General features: G+C 32.8%; 1 protein-coding gene across 2 annotated transcripts in view; it reads left to right on the forward strand.

The window, feature by feature from the left end:
* The window catches only part of axo (axotactin), a 202,924-nt gene extending 195,245 nt beyond the window's left edge, over positions 1-7,679 (forward strand). For both annotated transcript variants that reach the window (XM_076473779.1, XM_076473772.1), the window contains exon 34: positions 769-7,679. In XM_076473779.1, the coding sequence (XP_076329894.1) occupies positions 769-792 (24 nt within the window). In that variant the 3' untranslated portion in view covers positions 793-7,679. The remainder of the gene's footprint in view (positions 1-768) is intronic.
* Positions 7,680-13,687: the final 6,008 nt, after the last annotated feature.

Here is a 13,687-nt window from a genome sequence, read left to right on the forward strand (position 1 = left end):
CTAGAGAGAGTGAATGCGTTTAACTATCGAAAAGTTACTCTCTAATATGGATACGCTAATCTGTCCACTGTTTGATTATAATAGAATTAAGAATCATTGAAATGTACTCTATTGTTTGTTAGGATTTTATAGGATATGTTGTTATAAATCTCAGAAATGAAAAATGTTGAATAAGCAGCATGAAAAGAAAGCTTTTATTATAATAATCATATATTTTATTATCACACAGACTTCGGTAGATTTCTATACAATATGTTGAACACTAATGCATGGGTTACTAATGTCCTTAAAAAAGAAATAACTTCATATATACATAAAACTTATGGACTGAATTAATTTAGTGTTTTATACTGATAATTGAACAAGAAAAATTTACATTGTTTTTTTTTAGATAGTTCTGTCAAGTTTGTAGCAAACTCATCAAGGCTTAACTTTAACTTTCAATAAATATATATAACAGTTTGATTTTTTTACATGCACAAAGAATATTTTACAAAGTGATAATAATGTAGCAATCTTATAAATCAAAATGTATTATGAATTCAAATTAGTTTTAACAAATTGTGTTGCTCCTTATCTCAGTAAACAATTTGAAATTTTATGAAATAAGTGTAACACTTTTTTTAAGTTTAAACTAGCTGAACCTGTCTGTTAAAGGTGCTGACTTGAAAAATTTCTTAATTTATAGACTTGTTTATTCTTAAATATTTGATTAAATACTACAGTAATGCCTTTCCCAATGTTTTTTTTATTTTTGTCTTTCTCCAGGGTGATCGGCAAGCCCAAGCCTGAATTCTCCCTCTCCAATCTGTGCCAATCCGTCCACTGCCACATATTTGAGCTGTCTTACCTTGTTCTGTCAGCTTATTCCTCCATGTTTAGTAAGACTGGCATAGCTGTGTAGTTTAAAATGTTTTTCTGTTTAATTGTATCTCATGCTTTTGTATTTCATAGTAATCTCCCTCTGTAGTTGTTGCCTAGAGCTGAAACTTGCTTCTCCAGAGATAACTAACTACTTACACCATCTTCATGTCTATCTTTTTATTTAGATATTTTGTGAACATAAAAATGTAAGAGAAGTTCACAAAAATGAGATATTTAACCTAACATACTCTTGACAGATTTGACATATATAATCAAACGTACTGTATAAAGACATGAAATACGTACCCTAACATACTCTCGACACATACAATTATATTTAACTTATCATACTGTACAAAGACATCAAATATGTAACTTAAAAGTACACTAGACAGATATGAAATATGTAACTGTGTGACCTTACATACTCTAGACAGACACATAACTCAATATACTGTGAAAAGATACAACACATGTAACTTAATATACTGTAGACAGACACAACATATGTAACTGTGTTCTAGAGAGTCACAACATATTTAACCTAATGTTCTTTAGACAAACACAAAGCATGCACATATAATCTAATATACTGTATAAAGATATGATGCATATAACATATTTCAAGCTTGTCTAACTTAATGTACTCTAGATAGCTAAGAGGTATGCAACCTAATGTACTCTAGACAGTCACAACTTATGTAACCTCTTGACAAGGTGTGTAGCTAGCTTTTTTGATGTTTATTAAAATGTTGCAAATATTTTAAACATGTGAAAGATGAAATTCAAATCATAAAAAGAAATTACGAAGAGTCGTGATAAACAGGAATGACATAATCACAACATCAAACAATATTTTAATGTATGACTGTTTATTTTTATAAACGTCTGTGTGCTTCAGGCTTAGAAAAATGATCAGTTTGTTGTACTTCGAGGTGAAAGTGTTTATAAACTTATTGTTATATTTCATAGTGTCATTTTACGTAGAGATAGAGCTCTGGAATTGAATATTTTTCTCTTACATTAATTTACTATGTATTAAAATACATTAACCTTTATAATTGATCTTCTATGAAATAACTCCTGATTGTAATAGTTAAAATTTTGTTTTAAAAGCTTCATCCTGTATTTGCTATGTGTACACTTTTCTGAAATGTTAACAGTATGGATTTTACTATAGTAGTTTTGTAGGTAACTTTTACTGTAGATGAATGTGAGTTGTATAGTTTAATTGAATGTTGGAAAAAGATTATTTTTCCAGTTATTTCAAAACAGGCACAGATAAAAGTGTCCTCAAAGAGTAAAAGCATCATTATAATTTTATTAGAATAATTTTTACTGGAAACTGCAAGAGCCAAAACATAATAGAAAAGTTGAATACCAGAGCTATTAAAAATCACAACAGGCCAGGTAGAGGTACCTGCATTGTTAAACACCAGAGCTGTTAGGAATTACTCATGATAGAAAAGTAGAACTACCCACAGAGTTGAATACCAGAGCTATTAAAAATCACAACAGGCCAGGTAGAGGTACCTGCATTGTTAAACACCAGAGCTGTTAGGAATTACTCATGATAGAAAAGTAGAACTACCCACAGAGTTGAATACCAGAGCTATTAAAAATCACAACAGGCCAGGTAGAGGTACCTGCATTGTTAAACACCAGAGCTGTTAGGAATTACTGAGCACTGTACAGAACTACTTCTAGTCTCAAATACCAGATTTGTTAGGAATTAATAAGTACCATAGCTGTTAGGAATTACTGAGGACCTAGTAGGGATATGTGCACTGTTAAACACCAGATCTGTTGGGAATTAACTTGGACCAAGTAGATCTATCCCTAGTGTTGACACCAGAGCAGTTAGGAATTACAGAGGACCTGGTAGAACTGTCTGCAACAGTAAACACCAGAGCTGTCAGGAATTACTAAGGATCTGCTAGAATGTCTTGCAGTGTTAAGTACCAGAGCTGTAAGGAATTACTAAGGACTTGCTAGAATGTCTTGCAGCATTAAGCATCATAGCTTTTGGGAATAATTCAGAACCAGGTAGAACTACCTGCAACACTGAACATCACAGCTGTTAGGAATTACTAAACACCAGAGCTGTTAAGAATTACTGAGGACCAGGTAGAATTACCTGCAGTGTTGAATGCTAAATCTGTTAGGAAGTATTGAAAGCCAGGTAGAAGTACCTGCTGTGTTGAATAGCAGTGCTATTGGAAAGTACTAAATTCCAGATAGAATACCTAGTGTTAAATACCAGAACTATTTGGAATTACTTATGACCAGTTTGAACTACTCACGGTGTTAACACCAGAGCTATTAGGAATTACTGAATGCCAAATAAAACTGCCCTTGGTATTAAAGATCAGATCAGTTAGTAATTACTAAATACCAAGTGAAACTGCCTGTAGCATTAAAGACTTGGTATGTTAGGGATTACTGAGGGCTAGGTAGAGCTACCTGCATTATCGAATGCCACATCTGTTAGGAATTACTGACAGTCAAGTTGAACTACCTCCAGCATTGAATACCAGAGGTGTTAAGAATTGTTGAGGACCAGATAGCACTACAGGAGGTGGACAGAAAAAAGTGTCCCCCCTGAAAATGTTGTTAATTTGTTATATTTGTTTTTATTGAATAGCAAAACAATATGTAAAACTATATGTTTTAGAATGCACTTATGAGATCTGTTCAAATATGATTTTAAATCCTAAGTTAATAACACTGGCTTTCATAAATACCTGAACCTTTCATGATTTTAGTTACATTTTCTCATAAAAAGTGTTGAAAACCTTCTCTAGTTACTTAGATCTTATTACAATTAGCCTACAAGATTATCAAACAAGTTTCTCTGAAATAACTGAACATAAAACTGAAACTCAAAATAACACAAACCAGTTTCACAAATTCATATTTTGTAAGCATTTCCTTGGCTTCCAGTACTGCCTTACATCAACATGGCATGTTTTCAGTGTGTTTGTGCAGATATTCCTTGGTAATTAACTGCCATCCTTATTTGAGTACTTCAAAAAGTTTATCTTCTGTGTTTGGCTTGCAGTCTTTGATTAATTGGTTTAACTCGACCCATAAACTTTTGATCATATTTATGTAATAAGTGATTGGGCTGGCCATTCCATAACATCAATTCTCTTATTGCTAAGATATTTTCTAATGACTCCACATTAGGTTTGTTTGGAATACTAAAGGCCAAGTAGAGGTATTTGTTTTGTTAAACACCAGGTTTCTTAGGAATTTCTGAGGGTCAGGTAGAACTGTCTGCAGTGTTGAACATCAGAGTTGTCAGGAATTACTGAAGGTTATTGTTATGTGGAATCAAGATGCTGTGGTTTTCCAAAGTTGTGCTGTATTCCTTTTATTATATGCGACTAAGATGCTATAGTAGTTATTTAATATGCATACTTGAAGGTACTTTGTACTCCTGTTATGTGTGATGAAATATTGTTGTGTAGTTATTTGATGAATTGTATTTTCCCAAAGAAATTTTGTACTTTTGTTATAGTGTGTGATTGTGGTTTTGTGGCAATTTGATAGGTTTTGTTTGCTCCTATGTGTTGTTATTGTTACATGTGAGCTTACAGGGGTCGTTACTGTATATATATATTAACTTTTCACACAGAATCAGCCCAGTGATTAGTGTGTATCTGAGATTTGCATTCAACTACTATAAAAAAAAAAGAAAACAGAAACTGTGCTATGATCTTTGAGAACATAAGTGTAAGAGTGACAGCTAAATCTCACTATTTTGTTTGGCAAGAGTTTGTGATGGGTGCTGTTTAGTAGCTGCCTTCCTTCTACTTTATTATGTAAAAATTAGGGACAACTAATTTGGTAAACTGTAACAGATTTCTGGATAATTCAACAAACAACCATAAAGTTGATTGCTAGTTTAAATAATTAGTAGTATTATGATTAGATGGGAGCTAATATTGTGAGTGACTAGTTATTAGTTAAATCATTGGAGTTGCAAATAAATGAATCAGATATTTGAATATTAACGTTTTTTTAACCTATTAATGAAAATGTTTGTTTTATATACCTGAAAGTATTACACTTAATATTAACTACCAAAGACACCATCTAATGAAATTGTCTTCCAAGTAAATTGTTTTTTTCTAAGCTATGTCAATTTCATCTTTTTGTCTGGTCATTGTTATTAAGGATATGTACATCTCAAGTGTACATCCTGTATGACATCATATAATTTGTTTCTGTTTTATTGTTAAGTTTTGAAGAAAGTATTGGGTTTGTCTCCCTGGAACTCTAAACATGCTGCTTAGAATTGGAGTAAAATATTAAGCAGCATTAATTAGTGTTAAAGGAGTTTTATGTATTCCTTAATAGGTGAGACATTAGATCTCAAAATAGGTATACAACTCTGTTTTGTTTATTTCTAAATGTTGTAGTTAACTGCATTAGTTGTTTTGTTTTGTTGTTGGTTTGAAAATCTTATATTTTTATCAATGGGGATTTCCTCTGGCCTTATCAGAACTTGCTTTAAAATATTTGTCATAAAATTTAATTTAAAATAAGAACAAGCCCTTTTTAACAATACCTCCTTATGTGGCACCTTGTAGAAATTCATGTCTGATTCTGAACAACTGGTTACTTTTGAATATCATTAAATATGACCTATACTCCCTACTAACATTATGGTCTTGGAATCTGAACATTTATATATTTTCTAGTCGAATGACTCTTTTTACATTAGAACACATAAGAAAATCCAGAAGGAACTGCACACAACTGCATAACCAGTTTGCATAAATAACTAGTCTAGAAAACCTGTAAAGTGTTTGAAAAATACTGAAATATTAAAATTTGGTTTTGTGATTTAACTCATGAAGTTTATTTCTAAAGTCTCTCATCCCTGTGCAAATAGGAAAAAACAAAGAAACGAGTAATAATGGAACAAAATGTTCAAACCACAATCTATTTCATATATTAATTCAAAATCTCCAGTAGAAAATTTTTATGCTGTTTTACTTTTAGTTTAACCTATACGTATGGATCAGTTCTGATGAGTGCAGAACAGTTCCAACACAACGTACACATTTAACTTCATTAGTCTGGGAATGCAACTCTGTCAATTAGACTTGGTAGATTATTTTGTAAGCGCTAAATGTATTTGGTCTTAACACAAAAACTTAAAAGATAAAACTGAATCAGCAATGGAGTACTTGTATTTCAAATATTTTAAAATAAGGTGGAAGGTTCCGCGAACTCATAAGTATAACTTTAGCTTCAAGTGTGTGCAATATGTTTTGTCTGACAGCTTTTCACTGTGAAGAAAAATCATTTAAAATATCAGTCTTGTGTAAATATTTCAATCTCTTTTGCCACAAAATTATTCACGTGCGTAAAGAAATAAAGTTTCAATATGAATTTAAGTGGCGTTTTTAGTATTCCTTGAAAGGATATCTGAAGTACACTGGTAAAGTATTTGTAGTGGCCAGATTGGATTTTTATTAGTAAAACGTGTGAAGGTTGCGAGTGCCTAGAGTATATTGTCCAACATATTTGTACGAGTAACTTCCTGAAGCTCGTTAGTAAAATAATTCTGGATGGTAATACTAGAATAAATTGGTAAAATGTTTCTAACGAAAAGTCAGAAGAACGTATTGTTAAAATCACTAACGATAAAATTAGAACCTATTGGTAAAATATTTGTAACAATAGTATTAAAGAACATTGTAAAATATTTGTAATGGAAAGTCTATAGAACGTGTTGGTAAAAATGTTTGCGACTTCAGAACTATTGAATGTATTAATATTTGTAACGATAAGACTGAAACATATTGAAGTATTTCTCATAAAGATCTGGTTGTGACATAATAAAATACATTGTGTGGTAAATGCAAGATTGAATGTATAAATGTTGGCTACTGAAGACATTTATGTCTTAGAAATATATTTAGCAAGTAATTTTGAAAATAATGTTTAACTAATAGTGTTGTTTTTTGTAAATATTTTAAAAGTGTTCTGTTTTAAAGTCTATTCCATGCATTGAAACCTCTCGGAGAGCTTTGAAATGATCCTTATAAAGTCGGTTTTAAATTGAAAAACTACAAGTCTTTCCGACATGGATTAATGTGAAATCCAACTGTGACAATCGTTGTTTTTGGTCGGATAGATCTAGTAGGAATAGCTGATTTTTATAGTTAAGGAATTCAAGACCATTTTCTCGAAGCTACGACATAAAGAATGTATATTTACCACAAAAACAAGGTGAAGTGCATGTCACGTTACCAATTCTGGCCTGGATGGACAGCTGGTGTGATATAAATGCAAATTAATTTAGCAAAATATAGTACATTATTAGAGTTTCCCTTGTTTTTCGCGTATTTAAATTTTATGTTTTTATACATGCTTAAAGTAACGTATGATATAAATTACTTTGTTAATTTGCCTGCATTTTTATTGAACTTGTTGCTTTATAATTCATTTATTTTTATACAGAAGATGCTCGACTATGTATGCAATACTGGAAACCAAACTAGAGAAATGCTAATAATATCTAGTTATAAATACAGTTGTATGGCACATTTTGTACGTAGGCTGTTGAAGGTTTCATGGTTAGATAGGTTGAAGAATGAAATGTTACTCGTGCGTTATCGCCATGCGAGGTAATGCGTATTTGTTTTTAACAAATCATCGTTACGTTTTTTCCCATCGTTCTTTTGTATATTCAATTGTTTTGTGTTTTTAATATCTGTAAACACGGTCGTGTTTAAAGAAGCGATTTGTGATGTACAGATTCCTTTTTTTTTTGTGAAATAAAAGTGTTAACTTACGCTGTTTGTTGAATCGTTCTACTCTCCGTGTTGATCGCTTAGCCTTCAGGTAATTTAGTGTCGAAGACTTGTACTATCACATTTTGTATTAAAGTTGATTTTAAATGAAGCCCTTTCTGTAAATTATTACTAGTTTCCGTATGTGTTAGGCCCGGCACAGCTAGGTGGTTAGGGCGCTCGACTCGTAATCTTGAGGGTCGAGGGCTCGAATCTCCCTCACACCAAACATGCTCGTCCTTTCAGCCGTGGAGGCGTTATAATGTGACGGTCAATCCTACTATTCACTGGTAAAAGAGTAGTCCAAGAGTTGGCGGTGGGTGGTGATGAGTAGTTGCCTTCCCTTTTGTCTCACACTGCTAAATGAGGGACAACTATCGCAGATAGCCCTTGTGTAGCTTTGTGCAAAATTAAAAAACACAAAAACGTATGTGTTATTCAGTTTAAAACACAAAACTTTCTTTATTTTAATTTCCAATATAAGCTTAGTTCTTTTTTCACAAATACCTTGAAAAATGAAGAAAGTGGTTTATCTACATATTTGTGGTGATACTTAAAATAGGATCAAACATAACAACTGTTAACACAGGCCTGGGAATTGGAACTTCATAAAGTTGTTTTGGTTTTAATAACAGTTTATTCGTAATCCAGCAAGGCAAATTTAGAAAATATTTTTTACAAATCAGGAAAAAACTTTACTTAGATCAAATTATTATTCTGCTTACCACAAATAACATTTATTTATTATGTTTAACAAAAATACAAACCGAAGAAAAAGGAAGAACATTGATGTCAAACGAACATGCATTCTTATTCATTTTGATGTGTTTTTTTTTGTGTGAAATTTGCGTCTTTGTTTTGAAAACTACGTTTTGTAATCTTTTTTTTACGTAGTGCGCCTAGAACATCTCGTTTCCAGGACCAGAAGTTATCAACCATTATGCTGATGTCCCACCTTCCCTGTTCCCTCCTCTCCATTCCTCTTATGTTTTGAAGAAACCTTTCCCCTTGTCCTTCGTAGATGGTACCCAGATTTTTAGGGAAATATGTTAATGTAAGGAATGAACTTTCAAGCTCATATTACAACCCAACTCTTTAAATTTATCGAGGGTATTATTGACAATATTTTCTTAATTTGGGCCTTTGTTGTTTCCTTAAAATCTGTCAACAATATTTTTAAAGGCAGTTCGTGCTTCTTTTTCAGTTTTCTTAATTGTCCCTTCGAATTGTTCATCCGAAGTCAATATCCTAATCTGAGGCCCAACAGAAATTCCTTCTTCAAGTTTCGCTTTTGAAAGAGATGGGGATTGCCTGCATAAATACTTGAAACAGTCACCATCTTTCTCTAAGGCCTTTACAAACTGCTTCATCAAGCCAAGTTTTATGTGAGGTGGAAGTAATGGGACTGTCTTTGAGTCAACCAAATTTTTACGTTGAGTATTTTTGTTCATGGTGGCCATTTTGTCTTTATCCAGTGTTGATTTCGTGCTCTGCTGTCTCATTTACATAACAAAAAACGTTGAAACTTTGTATAACTGAATTGTTGACCCAGTGATATATAAAGAATTTCTAAGTTTCCACACAGTAACCAACAACGTTCTTTGTATTTTATGTTATTAAGACGTTCAAGATTTTTGTAAGTTTCCTCCAAACGAACCAGATGAGCAGTAGGAACAGATGCACATATATTACATTGTGAAGGAGAACACCTTTTAGACTTCTTTTGGAGGAATCAGTGAACAATCTTTCTTACGCGGTTCATGGATAGCAGCTTCCAGCACTGGTATTAATCCAACAATGTTCTTACAATACAGCAGTAAACCTTCTTCCAAAAACTATAGAATAAACTCTTTCTCATGTCTCCTTTCGCATTAAACTGATGTCCCCGAAGGAAGGAAGTTCTTAGGCTGAAGTTGACCTCAAAATCTCTAAAGAATTATTTGGAAGGCTGAAATCTCTCACCACATTTATAGTTCTTTTTGTGTAGAAAGTCGTGGTTTTCCAAACGTGTCAGGTTGAAAACAGCTCATATCATCATTTCTATTGACTTCAGAATCAGATGATACTTATAAAGAATCTTTGGTGGAGTATGTACATTAGGTCCATGAACAACAGGTTTTATATAAGATTGAAGGTTCTGATAAGAATTGAAACAATGAACAAAAGGTAAGAAAAAGTATTTACCTTTTGTTCATTGTTTCAATTCTTCGACATAAATGGTTTATATTATTTATATTGGTCCATAAGTTTTGTTCTAAAATGTTCATAATATGCTTTTTTGACAAATCCTGTAATGTTTCGCTTTTCTTTTTTTTACAACAAATTTACCAGAACTATAACAAGAATATGTTTGGGTCACTTACGCAAACTCTTGTTGCCATAGCGAGGAATAAATAATATTGAAAAGAAAAAAAAAATAATATCGAGTGGCGCGTATAAACAAATATTGTCCAAAAATTACATGTCACTTGACCCATTAACCGTTTATATTCTAGTAGTTTCTATAAAGATGGCAAAACTCGTGTCGCGATTGGTCTAAAGAAATATATAGGCAATGATTGTCAATATATCTAAGAATAAGCAAAATGTGACCCGGTCACAATAACAATTATTATACCATGTAAAGGTACATGTGACGAAAACAAAGTACAAAACTTTAAAGAAATGAGTTAATAAGTACAGGATGATTATAAACTTACTGCACGCATTCTGCTCACTTGTGTACCCCAAATTGTAACGCATGGGTTAACGAAATTAGTATCTATGTAGCGGTAACGTATTCCCAGACTGCAAATTTTTTACACTTAAATAGTGCCAAAATCAGTTTGCAAATTCAACTTAAATTAGCTGCTTTACCAACACAAATTTATTGAAAAAGTATTTAACAATTTGCTGAACAGTTTTATCATTTCATTAAGTGTTCACAAAGTCCACTTCCATTCTCAGTAACAACTTCGGTATGATGCTACATGGTACACCAACACTTTCAGATAGCTCTCTAACCAGAAGTTCTCGTGTGGTAACTGCATATTATTGACTACTATGGATGTCAAGAACGTGTCGGTGAATGCTGTTCCTAAGGTCAATAGTCGTATGGAGATAATCATACAACATCAATAATTTCAGATGGCCTCATAACCAAAAATCCTCGGGTGAAACTTGGTGCCTAAATGCACCGCAATCCCTACTAATAATCTGTTAACTGAAAACATTGCGTATTTGTTTTTCATGAATAAAAAAAAAATTATAATACACCACCACTATCAGAGGCTTCAGCCACGTAGAAATAACCACTATCGAACATGCATCATAGACTTCAGCCACGTAGAAATAACCACTATCGAACATGCATCATAGACTTCAGCCACATAAAAATAACACCACTATTGGACGTACATCAGAGACTTGATCCACGTGAAAATAAAATCACTGTCGGGCGTACATTACAGACTTGAATCACGTGTACTACGCTGCTATTGGAAATTTTGTATGGACTTAAATTAAGTTGTGATACATCACTGTTACTAAGATTACTTCACAGACTTGAGAAAATTGAATTGTGACGCCTACAGAGCTTTTGTGAATACTTCATTATTTGAAAAGTAAGGATAAACTGTGATAGTACATTTTTGTTGGTCTTGTCTCTCACGCTCCAAGAAACTAAACTATAACAGTGTTCTATTATATATTTAGGAATAACTTTACTGTAAGAACACAAAATGTGATGATGCATTGCTGTTAGGAATAGTCTCAAAGGCTCTAGAGAACAAAGTGTAACACTGCACAACAACTACCAATAATTTCACTCTCAAGAGAAAAAAGTGTGAACAATTCTCACAAACTTGTTTTGGGAAAAAAAGAAAAGTGCTGTGGTAAGCTCCGCGTACCATAACAATCCTACCAGTCTACCAAATGTAATCTTACTGTAAGCTCATACATCAGAAGTATACCAGCATGCAAAAGAAATGTAAGCTCGTAAGATAATACCATAAATTATCTGCACATATAGGTAATGTTTCTGTATTTTCGTAAGACAATACCACGATTTTACTATTAGGTTGAGGAATAATTCGTGAGCGTTTTTAAATAATTTCATTCAAGCATTACATGCAAGACTATACAATACTTCAATGCATGAACACATTACACCCAAAACATTTATTATGATACTTTATTTCATGTAATACCTAGGTATATAGTATGCATTGTTTTAAACGAAATTGCAAGAAATTAAATGCGAAAAGCAGATGGTGTCGAAAATGCTCAATTTTGTCCACTTGACATTCCATTTAATGAGCTGAAAATGAAAGTAAAAATTAAAGACATATGAAAATCAAACACACCATCTATTAGAGCAAAAAATCATCTACCAAATGACATGAAATATTTTGCGAAAGCGTTTCATTTATGAATATATTTTTTTAACTTGAAAAAACGCTCACAAATTATTCCTCAACCCAATAGTTCAAAAAAGCAGTGCTACTGTGTATTCATAAGACAATACTATAGTTTCCCTGCTTGCAAATGTGATGTAAGCTGATAAGCGAACATCATAATTCTATGAAAATAGTGCTGTTGTAAGCTAATAAAACAATACATCGATTCTCCAGTGTACAAAGTTAATGCCACTATAATTTCATAAGACAATACAAATATTATTTAGCTTACAAAGATATTACTAGTGTAAGTTCATGTGTCATTACTTCAGTTCTACTGGCATAAAGAGCAATATTGTTCTGAAATTATAATACAATACCCCAATTATACCAGCGTACAAAGGCAACACTGCTCCACGTTCATAAGACAGTGTCACAAATCTACCTGTATTTAAAGTTAATACCACTGTAAACTCGTAAGACGATATCATAACTCTATTTGTAGCTAGTAAGTGAATGGGCTAATTCTGTCACCAGAGAAAGGCAATGGTACTTTAAACTCGTAAGATAATAAGGTAATTCCATCATTATTCATAATAATTCTACTGTAAGCTCGAATGGCAATACCACAGATATACAAACCTTACAAAAGTAATGCTGATGTACGCTCGTAAGGCAATAGCACTTTTCTAGTAGCCTCCAAAGATAATGTTGTTATATGTTTATAAGATAATGCCGTAATTCTAGAAGCGTACATTGGCAATGTTACTATAAACTCACAAAACAATTCTACCATCATTTAAAGGTAATGCTATTGTCAGCTCATAAAGAAGACTCATTATTATATCAGCATATAAAGGTAATGCACCTATCAGTTAATAATATGGTATGGCATGGCCTAGCGCGTAAGGCGTGCGACTCGTAATCCGAGGGTTGCGGGTTCGCGCCAAACATGCTCGCCCTCTCAGCCGTGGGGGCGTTATAATGTAACGGTCAATCCCACTATTCGTTGGTAAAAGAGTAGCCCAAGAGTTGGCGGTGGGTGGTGATGACTAGCTGCCTTCCCTCTAGTCTTACACTGCTATATTAGGGACGGCTAGCACAGATAGCCCTCGAGTAGCTTTGTGCGAAATTCCAAAAAAAAACAAACAAGTTAATAATATAATATTATAATTCTACCAGCATGCACACAAAGGTAATATCACTGTGAACTCATAATATAATACAATGATTCTACTGGCATAGAAAGTTAATGCTAGTGTATGCTTATAAGACAGTACAACAATTCTCTGTTACACATAGTTATGTGCTTCTATAAGTTCGTAGCACAATACTATCTTAGAATGGTAGCGGTAATATAACTTCTCATGACAGTAACACAAGTCATACAAAAACATTGTTGTTCTAAGCTCATAATAGTATACATAAATTATAAGAGCATTTAAAGGCAGTTCTACTTAAACTTATAAGATAAGTCAATATAGAAAGGTAATGCTTCTGTAAGTTCATAAGACAATGCTACGATTTTACCAACGTACAAAGTTAATGTTATAGTCAGCTCATAATAAAATACCCTAATTCCACCAGTGTAAAATGTAATGCTAATGTAAAGCTCACGAACAAAATATCATATTT

This window comes from Tachypleus tridentatus, chromosome 12 (assembly GCF_004210375.1).
Source record: "Tachypleus tridentatus isolate NWPU-2018 chromosome 12, ASM421037v1, whole genome shotgun sequence".
Classification (NCBI taxonomy): Eukaryota; Metazoa; Arthropoda; class Merostomata; order Xiphosura; family Limulidae; genus Tachypleus; species Tachypleus tridentatus.